The sequence below is a fragment of the Melanerpes formicivorus genome, unplaced genomic scaffold, assembly GCF_026170545.1.
Source record: "Melanerpes formicivorus ecotype bairdi unplaced genomic scaffold, bMelFor1.0.p_v2 SCAF_21, whole genome shotgun sequence".
Lineage (NCBI taxonomy): Eukaryota > Metazoa > Chordata > Aves > Piciformes > Picidae > Melanerpes > Melanerpes formicivorus.
Window position 1 is genome coordinate 6,933,548 of NW_027142373.1, and position 20,579 is coordinate 6,954,126.

Genomic DNA, 20,579 nt, shown 5'->3' on the forward strand with positions numbered 1-20,579 from the left:
GCGTGTGGGGAAAAGGCTTTTCAAGGGCAAACAGGCACCCGCGGGGGTACAAGGCCGAGAGGTTGGCGTGGTGGTCGGAGGGCGAGGGGCTGAGCCGCAGTTGGTACCCGAGGGCAGGGGGCATGTCCGAGCCGAGCTGGGGGCTTAAGTTCTGCCCTGTTGCACACAGAGACCACAAGGGCCAGATTTTGGCCATGCCACCTGCTCTTGCTGTTAACCACCCTGCCAAGCTGCGTGTCCATCAAGGGCTTCTTCACTGGGAGCCATGTGGTGCAGTGTTCTTGTTTCCTCCACCCCTCCTGCAGCGCTGAAGGGACACACAAGTTCATTGATTAGCTTTGGGGTGGCAAAGAATGAATACAAAGACATCAACATGACCTAGGTTTCCATCACTTAAAGCAGCACAAGACTGACTGCACAGCATACCCAGCCTTCCAGACAGTCTTGTCCTACAATTACAGTTCTGATGATCTTTCTCTTAAGGATAAAAATAAATCTGTGATGTTAGGCTCCTGGTTCTGACAGCATGAGTATTGCACTGGTGTGTCCCCAATGCAGACACACACACAGATAGAGGTACTGGTCCAATGGCTCCTCTTCTTGATCCTTGCTTCCTTTCCAGTTGTGTGGGTATTTATACTGGGGCCACAAAAGAGTTGTGAAACTGGGCCAGAGACTCCAATAGAATTATTCCTGATTTATCTTCACTCCGAGTATGAGGAAAGGCAGGTGTAGTATTTCAGGAACAAATCCTCTTTGCTATCAAATAAAAAAAAGGTTAATGAATATCAAATATTGCTCCTAATGAAGTTCCTCAGAGTGTTTGCTCTCAGCAGTAACCCAGTCCAGCTGCCTGCCTATTTGTACTACTTCAAACGTGTTAAAAATTACTTCAAAGTAGAACTCAAAAGAATACTTTTGTCATTTCACTTATGGACTCACATTCATTTTCATTAATGTTTTCAGTGTGTTTGCCTTCATGGAATGTTTTAAACCTGAAGACCATTCACTACAAGAGACTGGAAAATAATGTTTCTTGGAGGCTGTGGGGTGGCCAGCGTTTGGTTTTGCTCCTTCGATTTCCTGACTGAGCTGATTCATTGCTTTACAGGCACTGATGGCTGCTCATAACTACGTGATTGTTACGGAAATGAATTGCCGTGGCGTGGAGACCATTTGTGGCTGCGTTTCTGCTAACCTTTAATGAATTCCTCGCACCAACAGCAGCTACACAAAATGAGAATAGCAATCCCAACACACCACCTGGGGAAAATAAATAAATAAATCACAGCCACTGGAGCACCCAGGGCAGCTAATCCAGCACTGTGGCTGCACAGATGGACCCCTGTGCTGGGCAGCGCAGGTCGCTAATCCCGGCTCCCGACAGCTTTAGGGAGTGTGTGCCAGAGCCCGTGCCTGCCCCAACAGAATGTGCTGCTGTGCAGCCTCGGGAGCTGCTGGTGAAAATACCTTTGAAGGACACAGCTGGCAGAGGGCAGAGTACACAAATCTGCCTCACTTCCCATGCCTGCAGCTTTAGCAGGGTCATTATTTAAGATAGGGACCATACGTTTTCACAGTTGGCCAGGCAAGGTCCACCACGTGTGCCAGGAGAGCTGTGTGTTCCCCACATGCCCTGTGCACCCCTTTATTTTAGGGACTACTCTGGCACACTGCCCTGCACCGCTGAGGCTCTCAGTGCTCCCGGGTGCTTTTATCCCATCCATGCCAGCATGTCTGCTCAGTTCCACCTGTCAGGGGCTCTAGGGGAAAGAGGATGGGGAAGGTAGCAGGAGGAAGACTCCACAGAGCCGAGCCAAAGTAGTGGCTTGGCTGTCGGGATGAGAACCAGGCAGCAAGAGCCAGCTCTCTGCAGACTTCCCACACAGCTCTGAATGCATCAGCACTGACCTGCAATGCTCTCATTATCATACACACAGACACACATCCCAGGAGGACTTCAGTCTAGACCTGCAGCTCCCCACTTCACTGTTCCCGTTGCAGATCCACCCTGTCCTGTAATCACATCCTGTCCTGTCACTGCTGACCAGAATTCTCCATACAAAATGCAGTATGTGGCAGCAGGATTTCCAGTTTCCTTGCAGGGTCAGCCCTCTGGTCCCAGATTCTGCACAGAGTATTGGATGAAATTGGCAGATAGCAATTAAAAGAAAAGGCTGAGAGAAGGTCCCTGCACACAAATGGTTCCTCATACCTGCAGGGTAGAGAGCGCAGAGCGCTGGCTTAGCAACCCCTCTACATTCATGCTGTACTGGACCAAGCCATATACAACCTTCCACAGAAGAAAACCAGAAGTGTTTCTGGGGATGCCTGTGGACACAGATGCTCAGAGGTTCCCACCTCCACTCAGTCTATGTGACCAGCCTTTGTCCTCTGCAGCAGAACATCCAGGGCCAGCTCCCACACTGGTAACAGGGTTGCACACAGCCTCTCCTCACAGCTTTCAAAACAAGTATTCCTCCTGTATCTGTGTGGTGGTGACTCAGGATGGAGCCCTTGCAACCCCAAGGATTTGGGTTGCATTATTTGGACACTGCAGAAGAGCCAGACAAGAGGACCATCAGGAAGGTTGGCTGTCCCAACAACCCTAGCCCACAGGGTGACTTGCTGCTTTCCCCAGCCAGCACAGAGTGGGCCACAGAGACCAGCAGGAGGTAGAGCACACATAAATAACCTCAGCAAAGGCTGCTCTCATGACAGTTTCTGAGACCTGGCTGGGGTGACATCATCTACGTGCTAAACACATGTGATTTTTAATGCCTGATGAAAAGGGCATAACATTTTGGTTTAGCAAATCTATGAGGAGGAATTTGTGAACTGACCAGAGCCAGTAAATATCACCTGAAGAAAAAAAAAATGTCTGAACTTTATCAGATCTCTGAATAAGCCTCACAAATATCCTTTTCTAAAGGACACATGCTGCAGGTCAGTCTCCATCTGAATTCCTAATTTTGCAACATTAGATGGGAACCAGAATCATCAACTGGTTTGTTCAAAACCAGCACTGATGGCATTTGATGGGGAACATCTTCAGGATGGTGGTCGTGGGCTCTCTGATCATTTGCAGCTCTATGCCTTGATCAAAGCAACTCACCTTGTTTCAGCTTCAGCAGGGCAAAACCTGAAGAGAACCTGAACACCTCCAACTGGATCAGGTTGCCCAAGGCCACAATGAGTCTGATCTTGAATGTCTCCAGGGACATAGCTTCAACCACATTCCTGGGCAACCTGTTCCAGTATCTTACCACTCTCACTGTAAAGAGCTGCTTCTTTATGTCCTTTCCAGTTTGTCCAAACCCTTCTAATTCCTGTCCAATCCTCTAAGGTGCTCTAGGCACACTCAGCTTTAGTCTGAAAATCTACTAAGCATACTTCCTAATCACTCATCCAAGTCAGCAGCAGCAGTTATCCAGGCAGCTCCGGATCCCAGATGGATCTCTAAATACCCTGCTCCTTCTATGCTGTCAGTGGGCTCTTGATAACTCATATCCAACATCCAAATTGTTGTCATTGCCTCTAGAGCATATTTGTTAGACTGCTGCACGTGTTGTGTGTTTTTAGGCAGTGTCTGTATCTAAGCAAAGCACCTGGGCTCCCGCTGGAGTGGATAAAGATCTAGTCAAGTCAGTCAATAGAGCTTAGCAGGGCAACTCATCTGAGAAAACACAGGGGGGAGTGAACTGTGACCTAAACTTGGTTGGCTGTATTGACTGGGTCCCTGCCTGCCTAACAAAGGGAACTACATTCAGTCTGAAATGCCAGTTATGTTTTAGTGCTCTGAAAATACATCTGGGAGTCTCACAGTCAAATGCCCAGTTAATTCCTTCTCTCATGCATTTCAGTGCTAAGGCAGTTGTATATTGCAAGTGTAGGGAGGTGCTCCAGCTCCTGCTCCCTTTGGAGGTGCTTTGCTGGTTTATGTTGGTTTATGGCACTCCACATCTGCCTGCAGGCAGAGTTTTTCCCTTTGAGTTCTTTGCCTCGATGGCTTTGCAGCCCTCTAAAACACACACGTTCATAGGCAGAACTTCACCTGCTGTCTTTCACTGTGTTTCAGATCCCTGTGTCCTAATCCTAGTTTTATCTTTTGTAAAGCTGAGCCCTAGTTTAGAAAACCTGTTCTCGACTGAAGTGACAACTTAAACCCCTTGCTCTTAGGGAGTGGAAACACTATGTCAAGTAAGGCACATTGGGTCATAGACTCATAGAATGGTCTGGGTTGGAAGGAACCTCCAAAGGCCATCTAGTGCAACTCCCTCTGCAGTCAGCAGGGGCATCCTCAACTAGATCAGGCTGCCCAGAGCCCTGTTGAGCATCACCTTGAATATCTCCAGGAACAGGGCCCAAACCACACCCCTGGGCAACCTGTTCCAATGCTCCACTACCCTTATGGAACAGGTCATGTCCTACAAACCAAAATGCAGAAAGATTATCTTCCAGAAACACACTTAGACAAATTCTTCCACTTGTCACTCTTTTTAATGAAAAATGTTCCTCTCGAGTCTCTGTCAGTGTCCTGTCCTTTGCTTTGCTTTATTCAGCCAGCTAATTCTAATTCCACTCCTGGACGGGAGGAGAGAGATGGAAAGAAGACTTTCAGTCATAAACATCAAGAGAGATTTTGTTCTTTAATTTTCATTAGTCACCTTCACAGGTCACCAAATGAATCAAAGTCAGGTGCAAAGGACTGTGCCCTTAGCCAGAAGGCTACATTTTCTAACATTTTAAGAGTAGGTATTTGTCTGTAGGTGTATGGATGTGAAAATTCACTTTCCCCTTATGCAGCCCCTCGGCCATGCACTACTTGCACAGCCATGGCCAGGGTTGTTTAAAGCACTTAGGAGCTAACAACGAGGCTTGTTTTAACACTTCAGTCAAGGGAGTTTTATATCCTAAAGACAGTAGGTAAAATATTTATCAGGAAGAATATCTATTTTTAACTAAGTGTGACTTCAGTTCTATTATTTACGCACACACACCACATAGGCTTCCACACTTGTCTCCTTCCAGTAAATGTGAATCGAAGGCTTGAGGCTGGGAACAGGAATGGGAGCCTGGGGAGGAAGGGACTGGGAGGCAGGTGAGAAGGGGGTGGGTGATGTTACATGCCAAATCCAATACACATCAAGAAATGATTCATAAAATTTACTATCTCGTAAAAGAATCCCAGTAACCTCCCTCTGCAAGCAAGTGAGCTGCTGAGTCTATTCCTAGCAGTGCTACGCTCTTCCTGACTCCTTTAAATCCTCCTGGGCAGGGAAACCTGCACTCAAACTGAGACTGCCCCAGTGCTGGTGAGAAGAGAGGTTGAACTTGTCAGATTTGGCTTAACAGAGTACTGTCTGCCTGCTGCCAAAGGTATCTGGTACCTGGTACCCAATGCTGCCTCATGAATAACTGATGCTGCAACTTCTGCTTTCCAAGCAGCTTACCCACTGCACGGGGACCAGGCTGGCATCAAGGAGGAACAGAAAATCTGAGGCTTTCCCCTGCCTGGACAAAAACTATCTTGAGGAGACTGAGGACAGAAAGAGAACTCAAACCTAAAGCTGAGAAAAACACCATAGGGCTGCTGAGTCTTATTCCAACTCATTTTGCATCCAGAAAGTGGAATACACATCTGTACAGAGGATCAACACATGGTCACCCCACAGTATCTGTACAGCAGCCACCTCTCTACCCTGTAGGAAGGACACAAGCGTCCCTCCAAAAATCCTTTGCTGCCTGCATTTGAGCATTCCATGGCTGACACAGAGGGAATCAGCAGAAGAGGAGATGCAGTTGGGACTTAGGGCTGAGAATCATGGCCAGAGCACTTCACATGCTGGTTGTGCCCCAAGCCCCTGGTGCTGTTGTGAACACACTCAGACTGCCATAAAATTATGGGAGATGGAAAAAATGGGTGAAAAGCTGTGTGCTCATCAGGAGTGCTCCATTAGGAATATGGCAGAGAGTCTTCTCTGAAAAGGCCAGAATAAATACTAGGTCAAAATTCTCTCCTCACCTTTTGAGTGGAAGAAATGCTTTGGTATCAGGGGAAATATTTCTTCAAGGAAAAGGAGAGAGAGAAAGAAAGAAAGAAGAGGTGATGCAGCAGTTCAAGGCAGAAAATTTGGGAGTTCTATCTTTTCTCTTTGCCACCACTGAACTATAAAAGGGCAAGTATCTTGATGAATCAGTAGCTGTAGAGTTTAGTTAATGAGTGTATTTGACATGCTGGGATGCAAGTAAAGAAGTCAGAAGTAATTTAGGCTGTGAGGCAACAGCCACACTTCACCCCAAGGGTGGCTTTAGGTCACCAACGAATGTAAAGATTTCTGTGTTCCTACTGGCACAGGGAGGACTTGAGTGACCTCTCTGAAGAGTGACTAAAATTGGTTGGTTGACAGAGATGTTTTTCTCATACAGCCTGAGTGAAGCCGCACTCGATCCGTTTGGGGCCACAATAGATTAGATAGTTTGTGGAAGCTGTTAATAGAGTTCTCTGCGCACGTCGCTATCCATCTCGGTGAGAGGTGGTACATAAATGTAAGCTCATTTGTTATCATTATCTCCCTTTGTCTCCTCACAATCTGGATAATTCGCTAGGTTATCAGGCTATGTGTGTTTAAAGCCACATGATAGATGTCATCTCAGGAGACATTCACTGGTTTTCTCCTTATTAAGAGCAGGAATGTTTCCTTAAACACTCTCTAGCTATTATAGATCAGTATCAGCTCTGACTCAGTGAGAAAACCACCCCAAAAACACTACAAATAGAAGCCCGTGAACTCTGCTGGCTCCTTCTGAGCTTCTCAAAAACATTAAGGACCAAAAGCCTGTTTTCCTGCTGTATCTTTTTGCAGTCACCTTGCCAAACACACCTTCCCTGACAGGACCTTTAACCAGAGCTGAGCTGATATTTGGCAAGAAGTTCTTACTGTTGTCTTCTTCCGGGGCTTGGGAATGTGAAAGCTATTTCATGGAGCAGCCTTTGGAAGTGCCCTGCACAATGATGCAGAAATTGCTTCAGAATCAGAACCACTACGGTTTGGTTTATGATATGTAATAAAAGAGGCAACAGCAAGAAGACTTGGACCCAACCAAAAAAAAAAGAAACCACAACCAACCCTGAATGGAAAAATACAGCCTGGGCTGGTTCAAGGAGTGTTGAGCACTAACATTGATTTAGATGAAGAAAACAAAACAAAACAAATCTCTTCCTATGCCTAGGAAATGTCATTAGCTGCAGAACCAGCATATTTCTCTAGTTGCCTTTTCCCCCTTCCCATCAATTACATCAATCAAAGCCTTTTCCTTATGCCTAGGATAGTTCAAGTTCAGATTCTTGATACAGAGTGACACAGTGATCAACATCTATTTTCTATGTCTTGGTGGGCTTCATGGCTGATGTGTTAGCTGCTGAAATTCAGCAGGTTTCTAAGAGATAACATGACTAGCCTTATTATAATTAGTGGAAGTGAGATGAACATGCACCAGACTTCTCTTCCTGCCCTTTACACTGGGGAGCATCCATACAGCTGTAAAACAAAGGCTTTTCTATGTGGTAAAATAAACACTACATAAATATAAAGCGTGAATTTATAGTACACTAATGACTTCCCATTAAGCTGCTGATTGAACCATTAGGATATGGCAAGAATGAGAAGCTTGCTCCACTTCCAAAGACCATGCCAAGAGTTCCTCTCCTTGGAGGCAGTGCAGCATAGCTGGAAGACTCTGGATTCACATTTCAATTTATTTTGCATTTGCCATGCAGAAAAGCCCTAAGGAGTAACAGCATAAAGCAATCAGCCCCACAACCACATGCAGACATCACTATCATTACACACAAGCAAAGCAGGGCAGTGCTGATGTTCTCCAGGTTGGATGGCACTGCACCTCTGGTGGTGCAAAATGCTGTAACCAATAATCAAATGTGCTCTGTTCCTGGTGGGGAGGAGCCCTGATTTTTGTGAGTCCCTCTTTCATTTCTACAAGATAGAATGTTTCAGAGCTTCCACTGCCACCCTGGTTCTGGTTCAGATCCCCTGGATTCCTGCCATGCTTTGCATCTTCAGCTCAGGAAGTGCCAGCTCCACAAACCAGCAAAAACATCTTCAGCTTCACTTACTGCCTGGAAGCAGCTTCTCTGCCATTCCAGTTACACTCACTATCTCTGCAGCTTCTTCAGCCTGAAAACTTGAGCAGGAATCAATAACATACCCAGCCCTAGTGGAATCCTTGGCAGAAAAGCATCTTCAATGTCCTAAAAGCCTCTTTCCCACCAATAAAAGCTACACTCCCAGCATGGGTCAGCCCTCCCATGCCATGGATTCCTAATGCATTATAGCATCTTTATCTATCTCTCCTTAAAACCTTGTGTGCTTTAACTCAGAACCATCATGAGCACAAACACAAATTGACTTTGGCACAGACAATCTGATCTCTTGTCCACCGTGAAAGACCAGAACGTTTCTGCTTCTAAGGTACTCTGCCTCTCCAAGACCTCATCTCCGCTCCAGCTTCTCCCTGTTTGGGAGCAGATGCCAACACAGAGCTCCCAGCTGCCTGATCCAGGACTTAATGTCCACCTGTACTTGCACACATATGTTCCTGAACCAGACTAGCTATCCGTCTAACTTGTATGCATTCAGAACTCCCTCCAGACTTGTCCTGCCCTCTCACCATCCTCCCAACTCCATCCCAAAGGTGTGCATGGATTCATGCCCAGCCTCTGCATTCATATATCTGGTTTGCTTGGCAAGGGAATAGAATAGAATAGAATAGAATAGAATAGAATAGAATAGAATAGAATAGAATAGAATAGAATAGAATAGAATAGAATAGAATAGAATAGAATAGAACAGAACCGAACCAGGTTGGAAGAGACCTTCAACATCATCATGTCCAACCTATCAACCAATCCAACCCACCTAAACAACTAAACCATGGCACCAAGTCTCCTCCTGAACACCTGCAGTGATGGTGACTCCACCACCTCCCCAGGCAGCCCATTTTGGTAGGCACAGAGCCACAGGCGTGGCTTCTGTGAGAAGCTCCTAGAAGGTTCCCCCATGTCTGATGGAGCCAATGCCAGCCAGCTCCAAGAGAGAGCAGACACCCATCAGCAGCCCATGGAGGACCTCTCACCAGAACAGGTGGATGTTGAAGGAGGCTGTGACCCTGTGGGACGCTCACACTGTAGCAGCCTTCTGGCAGGACCTCTGGAGAAAAGAGCCCACTCTGGAGCAGGGTTGCTGACAGGATTTGCAACCCCACAGGCAACCCACACAGTAGCAGTTCATGAAGAAGAGCTGCCCATGGGAAGGACTCACATCAGAGAAGCTTATAGAGAACTCTCTCCTCCAGGAGGAACTCCACACCTGCAACAGGGAAAGTGTGAGGAGTCCTCCCTCCCTGAAGAGGAAGTAGCAGCAGAGACAGGTGTGATGGATTCACAACAACCCCCATTCCTTGTTCCTCCCCCTGCCCTGCTGAGGGGGGAGAGGTAGAGAAAAATCAGAGTAAAAAGTTAAGCCTGGGAAGAAGGGAGAGGTGGGAGGAAGGTGTTTCAAGATTCAGGTGTATTTCTCATTATCCTTCTTTCATTTGATTGGTTATAAATTAAACTAATTTCCCCAAACTGAGTCTGTTTTGCCTGTGACAGTAATCACTGAGTGATCTCCCTGATCTTCACCCATCAGCCTTTCGTTGTGTTTTCTCTGCCCTGCCCAGCTGAGGAGGGCAGCGAGAGAGTAGCTTCGGTGGGCACCAGTGGCCAGCCAGGGTCAAGTCACCACAATACATTCAGAAAACACAACAGAGAGCATGGGAGAAAGAGAGCAAGAGACTGTGCAAAATAATAAATAACCACAGGAAAAAAAAAACCAACAAACTAGGGCACCAACAGTGCTGCTGGCTTTTGATGTTTCCTTCTCATCCTGCCCTGCCTTTTCTCCTGTGAAGAGGGTGTGCTGCAAGGTGAGAAGAAGCCCCAGAGCAATAGGGACACAGGGCTGTTTCTGTTCAGAAACACCAGCAGGATTACAGATAAATATTGAAGCTATCAAAGAAGCTTAAGGGATTTAGGAACCCACTCCCCATTATTATCCTCCCCAGAGGAGGGGAAATGATCTTTTGCAGATACCTACAGTAACCACCAGGATGGTGCTGCCTTCTGAAACTGCCCCCCTCTGGATACAAATCTCCCCTCCTTTCGGGGGGGAGGGAGGGGGAAATGACAAATGTGAGGCTTATAATAAATAAACTCACAGTTTGTCACTTGTGGGTGCTTTGGTGAGAGGTCAGGATCTCTGCTGCCCACACCCATGTGTGGGTGCTGTGCTCACAGATGGGACCTTCCCTGAATGAGACCCAGGCTGTGGGCAGGAGCAGCAGGCCCAGTCCCATCGCCTGGGCAGGACAGGGAGGGCTGTGTCCTGCTGAAGAACTCAGATCCCTCACACAGCTGGCACCCTGCTTTCTTTTTCAGCAGGTAAATGCTGAGAAAGTTCAAAAATTACTTGAGGGATGGTCTAGAAGGGAAAGCTGTTGGTTCTTCTGATGTGTGTGTGCACACAGGGGTGGAAATTACCGTACTGATCAATCCTGAGCCCAAGAAGCGGATGTGGGATGTCTGAAACCTTCCTCCATTCAAATCTGCTGCTGAAGCGTCACAACAAAACCTCATTAACAAAATATGATCCTGGGCCCTATTCCTCCTCCTGTCTCCCAGTTCCTGCTGGAGGACAATTTCACTGACGGGAAGCAGATTTTTAATTCACACCAGCGTTAGACAGTGCAGAAGGATGTCTGTGATCTCCACAAAGCCATTAGCATTGCCTCCTCTGGGATTCCTGGGCTCCCATCAGTTCCCCAGGAGCCTGAACTAGCTGCAGACCAGCTCCTGTCCCACAGCCCTGGGCACAGCATCTCTCTTGTTCTGCATTCCCAGAAATTACCATCTTCTTCCACGTAATCTAACCCCAGATGGGCGCACGTGGCTGGAATGGCGTGTGGTGGGAATGGGGTAAAGCCTTTTTTGTGTGCTCATGTGTGGCTGCTAACCACAGACACTACTTAATGCTTCATTTCATACTCAAACAAAGCATCTCACAGCTGGCAGGAGCCCAACAGAACATGCTACAAGCCAGGTGCTGAGCCCAAGCTCCTTCTTTCCTTTGGTCCAGCCTGCTGGACTCCTGGGCAGGGAATATCACCACGGTACCCAGCCCCTTCTGCATCTCTCCCTGCAATTTTGGCTAATGCAAGATCAGTCCACAGGCAGCCAAAATGGTTTCTCTGCTACACTTTTAAGGGAACACTGCAGTTTTAAACCACAAATTAAATTTTTAATGAAACTTCATAACTGTTGTACCCAAATGTAATATAATATTGATAGGAACTGTGCATCCAGCTAGCATGAGATTGCCCTAGAAAGCTTTTCAGGATGTTATGCAATATATAGCTAAATTAATTATTTGTAATGAAAGAATCTGTGTCCCTACAGCATCACTAAGACCTACTAGTACAAAGAACAGGCTCCTCCCTCTTACTGGATGTAAATGTCAGGCAATATAGAACAAAACCGACTTTTGAGATGGGAACAATGAAAGGAAGGGAAGGAAAAAAGGAGAGTGTGAATGTGTGTGAGAGAGAGAGGGAGAGATCTGCAAAGAAAGACTGCAGCAAAATGCAGCAAATTTCCAAACTCCGGTCCAAAGTGTTTGTCTCTTACAGAAGGGAATACTCCACACACAGTATTTGTACTAGAGACACACCATGCTCAAGCTGTTCTAATGACAGCTGTAGATTTTAGAAGGCATTAAAAAAAACGACTTTGCCTGCACATTATTCTGCAAACTTGACTATGGAGCAGCTCAGAGGTCTGTGCTGCTTCTGTGCACCTTGTCTAGCAGCACTCGGCAAAGGGCTGTGGAGAGGCTTCTGCTCCCTCTACACGTGGGCTCCATAGGGAGAGCAGGGTGGGAGTGTGCCAAAGAGCCTGTCCCTGAGAACAAGCCTTTATGTTAAAAACAACCCCTTAGCCAGTGCCACATCCTGCTCTAAGCATGTTGGGGCTAGGGGTGTGCAGGTAGGGGCTGGAGTGGACAATTTCCCAGGAAACCTCAGAGACAGCGCAGGCACAACCAGCAGCTCAGCTGCGTACCAGCTAGATGCACAAACAAATGGAGCTGGGTTTCTCACTCAGTGAAGTCTACCCATTACTATTTCCCAATCACAAAGCTGTCTCCATCCCATAATGGATCATATTGTTCCCACTCCACAGAATAGACTTAAATGCGGAATCAGCATTACCCCACAGGAGATGTTTTATGTGAGGCAGGCTGCACAAACGGGAGAGAAAGCTTCCACTGCCTGCTCCCTAGGGCTCCAGCTCCTGGGATTAAAGAGATTTGTCCACTTTAAAAAAAAAAATGTCCTTGATGCATTTGTAACTCTGCTGTTCTCACACAAAGGTTAGTGTTGAACAGAGCGAATATTTATGATCCTCACCTCTGCACTGGAGAACTGGCTGTGGCAGAGGGCACTGGGAGTCAGGGCTTCTGGGTCCCTGGAGGGAGCACCCTGGGCTGTCCAAAATGATACTCATCCATCACAAATACAAATGTGCCTGCTGGCTCCTGTTCAGAACTAAATCATCTCCAAGGGTCCTTGATAGCTGTGCTCAGCTCTTTTTGGCTACAAAAGCGATAAATCAGCTGGCTAGAGAGAGCGCTTTGGAAGAGGCAAGAGAAGAGTTAAAAATAATAGGGGCTCCATTATTCCATTATCCCCATCCAGCTCCTAAATCTACAAAAGCAATAACAGATCCTACTGCATGATTCAGTGATTCTGGGAAACCTGAAATCTTGATCAAATTTTCCAGTCCTTTCTTTGCATTAGGAGGCACGGGGGTTATTTTGCTTGTCTGTTGTAGTGCAGCTTTGTTGTCTCTTCCTATCCAGGTACAGGCTCCGTCTCCATCACCATAGTATCGGCGTGTTTCTTTTATTGCACCTGTCACCTTGGTCTCATCTCAACATAATGTACTGTGGATGACAAAAGATTCCTAGTTAAACAGGTTCACTGACATGAACGGCTTTGTCAATACCATGCAGATGTTAACAGAAGTGGGCACCAATTCAGCTGCCTCTCAGACCAGTTCTGCACTGGTGTAATTGTATTGCCTGCAGTAACATTATTTTTGGTTTGTGTTCCTGCCTGTGGCAGAAGAATTAGACCTGCAGTCTTTGCAGCCTTTCCATAGCATTCCTTTTCTAAAAGAGAAAACCCAACCCAAAAGGAAAACAAAGCCAACCCCCAAACCAGCACCAAAGGGGGGCTGGTCTGCTCAGCAAAACACATCCTGCCTGTTCTCCTCCTTAACTCCTCTATGCTCCATTCCCATTGCACTGAAATGCTGCACAGCACAGAGAGCAAAAAAGAAGAAAAGTAACCAGGGCAATAAAGCCAGAAGTGAAGAACCCAGTGGAAATGCAGGGTTTTTTTCCGCCAGAATTTCCTGAAGCTAAGCACACAGCAGCAGAGGTGAGCTCCTCATGGGTTTGGGGGCTCTCTGAGCTGCTGTGCAGGGACAGGATCACTGGTGAGAATCAGAAGCCTTAGGAAAGCTCCAAATAAGAAGTCTCTGCAGTGCCTGTGAGCACTAGGACAGTTTGATGGAAGACAGCAACGAAAGCACTACAGTATCCCGGTGAAGGTGCCACAGAGCTGCCGAGCACTCTGGCACACCTGGCACATCTTGTCCACTTTTGTCCCAGTGCTGCCCCTGACTTCCCTGGTCTGGACATGAACAGCCATCCCCAGCCATGGCAAAGAACTGGGGGGGGGGGGGGGGGGGGGGGGGGGGGGGGGGGGGGATGTAGCGGGAGGGTGTTTGCCGACACTGCCATCCTCTTCCTGCTGTGCCTGATGACAACCTCAAGCCTCTGGGTTTGACCACAAAATATTCTTTTAACTGCAACCTGCAGAGCACTGCTGGATGAGGACAGGGCAGCTGAGATGCCTTTGAGAAGGAAACGCTCGATGCCAAGGTAGTGTGTCACAAAACCTCTTGGGGCTAGGTAAACACGTGCAACAGAAAAGGCATCAGACTGAGTCACAGTGTCACAGGTCTTGCTGTGAGCAGCTCCATGTTCTCCAGCTCCCAGCAAGGGCTCATCAAGCCCACATCAGAGGGGGGTAAAAGGGGAAAGGACCACGGAGTGGTGGTACTTTGTGTTTTGAGGATTCAAGGACTGAAAGCCTTTGTATTTTACTGACCCACTTCACTAATCAAAATTAATTGCTTTGTGTTTCACAGGATAACTTGGCATTATGTAAATACTCCAGCCAAATGGGCAGCTGCACTGCAGGTTGGGTAGAGCAGGCAGTGAACTGAACTGGGAGAACCAAATTTACCGAGTTACTCGGGCATTCTGTTAGCTAAACCTCTCACGACACAATACCACAGAGAGAAGGGTGAAACCAACAGGTAGGACAGCCCCAAGAAGCTGGGGCTGCGGTGGCCAGGATGGTCCTGCTTGTGCTCAGGTGTCTCAGCCAAAGGAAGGCTGAGAGGAACAAGTGCAGGGAGAAGCTGCACGCTCGCTTCTCTGAGACTGAAGAGGAGCTGGCCTGGGCTGAAGTGCTGAAGATGAGAAAAGCAGCAATTCTGAACTCTCTACCAAGGACAGATGCAAGTAGTATCTGAGGATTTTTTCCCCCGATTAAAAAGAAAGAAGAGAAGCAGCAATCGCTCTCCTACGCCCACAGCGGAGCTGTGCACCACCACCACCTTCTGCACCTCACTCCTGAGGACACTCAGCGATCACTGGGTCCATCCATGCTCCAGCAGCACCCACCCGGGGCCGCAGCTGCCCTCCCGACTGCCAGCCCCTGCTGTCGAGCTGCTTAGGCTGGGGGCAAAGCCCCTGCCCCACAGCCTCCCCATGTCTTAAAATCATAGAATCACGAAATAATGGAATCACACAATCATAGAAATTTTTGTTGTTGGAAAACACCTCTAAAATCATAGCCCGGGGGGGGCTGCCCGCTCCCCTGCCGTGGGGCTGCCCTGCTCGGGGAGCTGGGGGCCGGAGCTGGGGGGAGCTGGACCGGGGATACCCAAGTGTGTGGTGAGGAGACGCTTCCCTGAGCTGCCGGGAACAGCCCTGGGCGGTGCGAGGAAACGGCTCCGCTTCCCACGCCGGCACGGAGCCCGCCCCCGGAGCACCTCCTCCGGTGGCTACCGGCAGCCACCGGCGCTGCTGGGGAGCCGAGGCGGGGGCGGCGAGGGGTTGGGGCATACCGCACACGGGCCCCCACGGACACAGACCAACGTCGAGCGGGAGGCGGTGCCTTCCATGCACACACATGGGCATCGCACCCCCCGGCGGCACCGCGCACACCCCCGCATGCACACGCACAGCCGCCACATGCACCCGCATGCACGCTCCGCACACGTACCCGCATGCACCCACGCGTGCACCCGCACACCCCCGCACGCACACACATCCCGCATGCACACGCGCACCTGGGACACGCACACACAGCCCCCCGCATGCACACACACATCCCCGCACTCACACCCACTGTATCACAGAGTCCCAGCACGCTGGGGATGGAAGGCACCTCTGGAGATCATCTCTCCAACCCCCTTGCTGGAGCAGGATCACCCAAAGTAAATCCCACAGGATCGCAATGTCCAGGTGGGTTTTAAATGCCTTCAGAGATGGAGACCCCTCCCACAACCTCTCTGGGCAGCCTGCTCCAGGGTTCTGCTACCCTCAAGAGTGAAGAATTTTTTTCCTTATGTTTATGTGGAACCTCCTGTGCTCCAGTTTGTGTCCATTACCTCTCGTCGTGTCACTGGGACACCTCTGTATCACCCTCCACGTCCCCCACTCCCCCGCCCTTTCCTCTCTGCACGACTTCCTCTACACACGCCCACCCACTCCCACGCCCCCGCACTCCCCCCCACTCCCTAAACACACACTCACGCCCCCTCCCCTCGCAGCTCGACCTCCTCTACGCACAGCCATTTTACTCCCATCCCCAGCCCCCAAATACACGCACAGAGACACCCCTTCAAAGACCCCCAAATACATAGGCATCCCCCAAACGCCGACAAACACAAACACCCCCCCTCCCCAAACACACGCATGCACACTCTCACACACACGGACACCCCCCCAAATACACATACACCAGACACACACCCCCAACACCCAGCCAAGACACCCCAGTCCCCAAACACCCCCTCACCCCCCAAAGACGCACACACGCGCACCCAGACGCCCCCGACGCCCCCCCTCCCCAAATACACACATCGCAGACACCTCTCTCCCCAAACACGTCCTCACATCCCCAGACACCCCATAAACACAAACGCTCCCCCCACTCCCCCCCCCGCCCCATTCACACTCACTCACGGTCCCCCCACCCCCGCCTCTCGCGGCCGGGATTCCACGCGCCACGTGACGTCACGGCGCGCGGTCCCGCCCGGTCGCTATAAGAGGCGCCGCGTGCCGCAGTGGGCCCGGCGGAGAGCGGCGGAGGGGCTCCGGTAGTGGCCCCGGTACCAGCTTCAGCTCCAGCCATGGCCGTGGGGCCCTCCGGCAGCAGCAGCCACCGCCTCCTCCTGCTCCTCCTGCTGCTGCCGCTGCTCGGTCTGCGCGGCCGCGGGCAAGGCTTCGGGCAGACGCGCTTCATCTGCACCTCGGTGCCGCTGGACGGGGACATGTGCGCTGCCACCGCGCCGGGCACCGGCTCCGCCGAGGAGCTGAAAAGCACGGTGCTGCAGCTGCGGGAAACGGTGCTGCAGCAGAAAGAGACCATCATGAACCAGAAGGACACCATCCGTGAGCTGACAGCCAAGCTGGGCCGGTGCGAGAGCCAGAGCGTGCTGGAGACGAGCCCCGCCGAGAAGGGCGGCGGAGCGGGCAGGAAGGGTGGCTTCTCCAAGAACACCATGGGCGACCTGTCGCGGTCACCCGCTGCCGAGACCCTCAGCCAGCTCGGACAGACGCTGCAGTCCCTGAAGACCAGGCTGGAGAACCTCGAGGTACGCGCTCCGTCCCGCCTCCCCGGGAAGAGCGACACCGGGGAGCTGCGGAACCCCCTCCCGGAGCGGAGCGGGATACGGTACGGCGGGTCGGGCGATAACAGCCCTACTCCTGTGCTCGCCCCTTGCAGCAGTTCAGTAGGATGAACTCCTCCAGCCAGACCAACAACCTGAAGGACATCCTGCAGAATAAAATCGACGATCTGGAGCGGCAGGTGCTGTCGCGGGTGAACAGCCTGGAGGAAGGCAAGTTCAACCCCAAGAACGAGTCTGAGGAGCGCGGCAAGATCGAGAGCACCCTCACCTCGCTGCACCAGCGCATCAGCGACCTGGAGAAAGGTACCGGGCGCTGCCCCTGTCCCGCTGCCCGCGCGATACCGGGACCAGGCTCCCGGCGGGTCCAGGAGCATCCCCCTGCTCCGCCGCTGTCTGTGCCCACTCCCCTCCATCCCGCATCCTTCGGGGACCGAGCGCTGCCGAGCGGGACGCTGAGTCCATCCCGTTTCCCACCCTTGGAGCCGTCCCTTGCCCCCGGCTGCAGCCAGATGCTGCCAGGGGCCCCCGTGGCAGGAGCCGGGGATGCTGCGGGCACTGCCCCGTGCCAGGGATTAGGCAGCCGAGCGGCGCTGGAGGGATTTGCTCCTCACTGCCATCTCAAGGCCCGTTACATAATGGAGTGGGGAGGGAGTGGTGGGTGGTGGAGAACCCTCCAAAGTGGGCAGAGAGGGGTCCTGGGCCAGAGCCCACCGTGCCTTGGTCCCCACAGGCCAGAAGGACAACCGGCCCCCAGACAGGTTCCAGCTCACCTTCCCACTGCGCACCAACTACATGTACGCCAAGGTGAAGAAGAGCCTGCCTGAGATGTATGCCTTCACTGTCTGCATGTGGATCAAGTCCAGTGCCTCCCCTGGCATGGGCACCCCCTTCTCCTATGCTGTGCCTGGGCAGGCTAATGAGCTAGTACTCATTGAGTGGGGCAACAACCCCATGGAGATCCTCATCAATGACAAGGTACAGCCCTGGGGAGGGTGCTGGGAAGGGGGAGGTGGTTCTGGTTAGGGGGACAGTGTGGGGGACCCCTATGACCACCACCCTGACCCATCATCTGCAGGTGGCCAAATTACCCTTTGTTATCAACGACGGCAAGTGGCACCACATCTGTGTCACCTGGACCACACGGGACGGCGTGTGGGAAGCCTACCAGGATGGCACGCAGACTGGCAATGGCGAGAACCTGGCACCCTACCACCCCATCAAGCCCCAGGGGGTCCTGGTCCTGGGCCAGGAGCAGGTAAGGGCTGGCGGGGGGGCAAGTGTAGGGGTCCCTGCTTGGCTGAGTGCTTCCAGGGTGGGAAGGGTCAGCCCAGCTGTGCACCCCCAGTGACGGTGGCTCTTCCGCAGGACACGCTGGGTGGTGGGTTCGATGCCACGCAGGCCTTCGTGGGGGAGCTGGCCCACTTCAACATGTGGGACAGGAAGCTGAGCCCCGGGGAGGTCTACAGCCTGGCCACCTGCAGCTCCAAGGCACTCTCGGGAAATGTCATCGCATGGGCTGAGGCCAACATCGACATCTATGGCGGGGCCACCAAATGGACTTTTGAGGCCTGTCGCCAGCTCAACTAGAGCCATGGACAAGCCAGAGAAACCTCCTCATCCGGTTCTTTTTCTTTTTTTTTTTCCTTCTCCTTTTTTCCTTTTTATTTTTTTCCTCTTTTTTTGTTGTTTTGTTTTTTGCAAAACCAACTGAGAACAAAGCCACCTGTCTTGTCCCAAGGAGTGGGGATGCCCTGGCAATGGGGCCGCCCACCCCCGGAGCCCCATGACCCTCCGGTTTCTGTCTTGCCAACGTCCTTCAATGCCTGCGTGCCTTGGCCTGGCGCGGCTGCGTTCCCCCGCCTGCCCCCTACCCCGGGGCCCCTGCTTTGCTGCCTCCACCCACCACTCCCCCGGGCACCGGCGCCTTAAACGGCTGCGGGACCCGGACAGGAGCTCCCCACGCCGGGGGTTCCTCTCCCTCCAGCCTGAAGCCCCCGGGGGAGGGTGATGCCCCCAGAGCCGCTGGGGTAGGGATGCAACATCCCCCCCACCTCCAGTTTTGCTCCCTCCCAGGAACTGGGGGTGCACCACACACATCCCCATCCCCAGGAGAGCCCCTGTTGCTCCCTTCCCTGGCCGGCGCTGCTCCCGAGCACCACAGCCATAGCCCCGGGCTGCGGCAGGCACCGGGACGGGACCCCCCGGAGCAGGACCGTCCTGCTCCCTGACCTGCCGCACTCAGGTACGTCCCTCCTGGCCCGGCCACCCGCAGCCCCCCCAAGGCCTCCTACGCGCCGTAGCTGGTGAAAGAAAGAAAGAAACAAAAAAGCCTTTACTGTCCCCTGGAAGTTTAGCTACCCCTGAAACGTCTGAAGCCTTTCTGCTTTTGATAATATACACTGTTTCTCTTACTGTAAAGGGAAGTTTATTACCAATATATATAAAAAAAGGGTATTTTTATGAAGATTAAAAAAAAAAAATAATAGAATTTAAGCAGTGCTCCCAGAGGAAAAAAAAAAATACTTTGACATTCTGCAGGAAAAAAAAAAGAGATAAAGAAGCATATTTTGAAATAACAGATGCATTTTGTATGGTTTCCTTTTCTAAACTCCTGGTTTGTACTACAGATTGCAGAAATCACCCCCAAGCCCCCACCACTGAGCCCGCCCCCCGACCTGGGTGGCAGTGGAGGATGAGGCAGAGAATGCACACAAGGCTCCAGAGCCTCCCCCCGACCAACTCCAGAGATATGGCAAAGAGATGCGCAGAGCGGAGGGGCCCGCAGGGAGCCGGGCAAGGCCAAGGCCACTCCTGGCCGGGAGCACAGAGCTGGCCCAGCCACTGCTGCTACAGGGACCCAAAGCCCAGACGAGGAGCAGCGCAGGCATGAACACACCCTACACTCCCCTCTGGATCGAGAGACCTTCCTACCAACTGTGGCTCAGGGCAGCATCTTCTGAAGCTGTGCTCTTTTTAAAAACCAACAACCAACATCCTGAGTTCCTTTCAGTTCCTCCTTAAGAACCTGTTCAGCAAAGCGACGAAGCACAACCTGCTGAGAAGAACGAGACCACCAGAAAGGTCCAACCTCCAGTCCCAGGTGTGTCAGATTTGCCAAAACAAACCCCCCCAACAAACCAAACCAAAACCCCCAGAACAAATAAGAGGGTGTGATGTCAACTCAATGTATATAGTGTACAGTAGGGGAGAGAATAAATGTATCTTAATTTTGTCATTCTTTTTGCTAACCAAAGCTGTACATTTCTCCTGTTCCCTGCTCTCTGTCTCCTTCGGGTTTTGAATGGGTTATGATAGACTCCGCAGCCAGTCCGCAGCAGCAGCTCTGACAGCGCACTGTTTCTACTGATTCTTCTCATGCTTTTTCCATTTTATTGCTGGGATTACATGAATTGTTGACTTTATTTTTACACAATAAAGAGGTGAAGAAAGACACCACCTTGTCTGAGATGTG

General features: G+C 51.0%; 1 protein-coding gene across 3 annotated transcripts; it reads left to right on the plus strand.

Annotated features, from left to right (window-relative positions):
* Positions 1 to 16,562: 16,562 nt before the first annotated feature.
* On the plus strand, positions 16,563 to 20,579 carry NPTX1 (neuronal pentraxin 1). 3 transcript variants are annotated; one of them, XR_010988890.1, is made up of 6 exons: positions 16,563 to 17,071; positions 17,203 to 17,410; positions 17,838 to 18,082; positions 18,183 to 18,362; positions 18,473 to 19,349; positions 19,735 to 20,579. XR_010988890.1 is itself a non-coding variant. In XM_068151260.1 (6 exons), the coding sequence occupies exons 1-5, from the start codon at positions 16,607 to 16,609 to the stop codon at positions 18,692 to 18,694; spliced, it is 1,320 nt and encodes a 439-aa protein (XP_068007361.1). In that variant the 5' UTR covers positions 16,563 to 16,606; the 3' UTR covers positions 18,695 to 18,728; positions 19,735 to 20,579. The 3 variants fall into 3 exon arrangements, 2 of the variants coding, with proteins under 2 accessions (XP_068007361.1, XP_068007360.1); XM_068151260.1 differs by having other exon boundaries at positions 18,473 to 18,728; XM_068151259.1 differs by having other exon boundaries at positions 18,473 to 20,579.